Genomic DNA, 628 nt, shown 5'->3' with positions numbered 1-628 from the left:
GGAAATACCTACCAGAAGCGTTGTTGGTCGTGTGGTCCAGAGGCAGTGAGGCGTGATCGTTGCTCGTGCCGCGGACCCAGTCGAAGCTGTCGCCCTGGCTTTGCTCGAACCCGCAGAGGTCTTCGGCTTCGAAGTCACACATAACTGGAAGGCAGTTTTTTTTATAATGGGGGGAGTAAATTGAATGATCTATTAAGCATATTTCAAGATATCGCAAAGGTATTGTATCTCATGCCTCTTCTCTTTTCTGTTTTCTTTATTGAAAAGTTCGTATCCTCCATTCTTTCATCTGTTCTTTTACTCTACCTCCTTTATCAGCAATCCCTCTCTTCCCCCATCTTCATCTAACAACAGAATATCCTCATACCTTCTCTTCACCTCAATAACAAAAAATAACGCACCGAATTGAGCCGGAGGAGGCGGAACCGTCGGGACCTGTGTGCAGTCTCCCTGGGTGAATTCCAGGTCGTCGACGCCGATGAACTGGTCAGGGACTTCCTTCTTCGCGTTCAGGCTTATTTGGAAGTAGTTTTGGGGGTTGGTCACATTTATCTGTAAAAAAGGTCGTTGATGCTGAATTGCAGGGTCTTACTTGCAAAAGATAGTTTTATACATGCATACATACATG

General features: G+C 45.5%; 1 protein-coding gene across 1 annotated transcript in view; it reads right to left on the bottom strand.

The window, feature by feature from the left end:
* Positions 1 to 628, bottom strand: part of LOC119592419 (MAM and LDL-receptor class A domain-containing protein 1-like) — a 4,574-nt gene that overhangs the window by 1,515 nt on the left and 2,431 nt on the right. The window contains exons 7-8 of the mRNA XM_037941241.1: positions 402 to 552; positions 13 to 144 (exon numbers count right to left, since the gene is read on the bottom strand). Of these exons, the coding sequence (XP_037797169.1) occupies positions 13 to 144; positions 402 to 552 (283 nt within the window). The remainder of the gene's footprint in view (positions 1 to 12; positions 145 to 401; positions 553 to 628) is intronic.

Source organism: Penaeus monodon, chromosome 30 (genome assembly GCF_015228065.2).
Source record: "Penaeus monodon isolate SGIC_2016 chromosome 30, NSTDA_Pmon_1, whole genome shotgun sequence".
Classification (NCBI taxonomy): domain Eukaryota; kingdom Metazoa; phylum Arthropoda; class Malacostraca; order Decapoda; family Penaeidae; genus Penaeus; species Penaeus monodon.
Note: the sequence above shows the minus strand (reverse complement) of the source record. Positions and strands in the feature narration are given on the sequence as shown.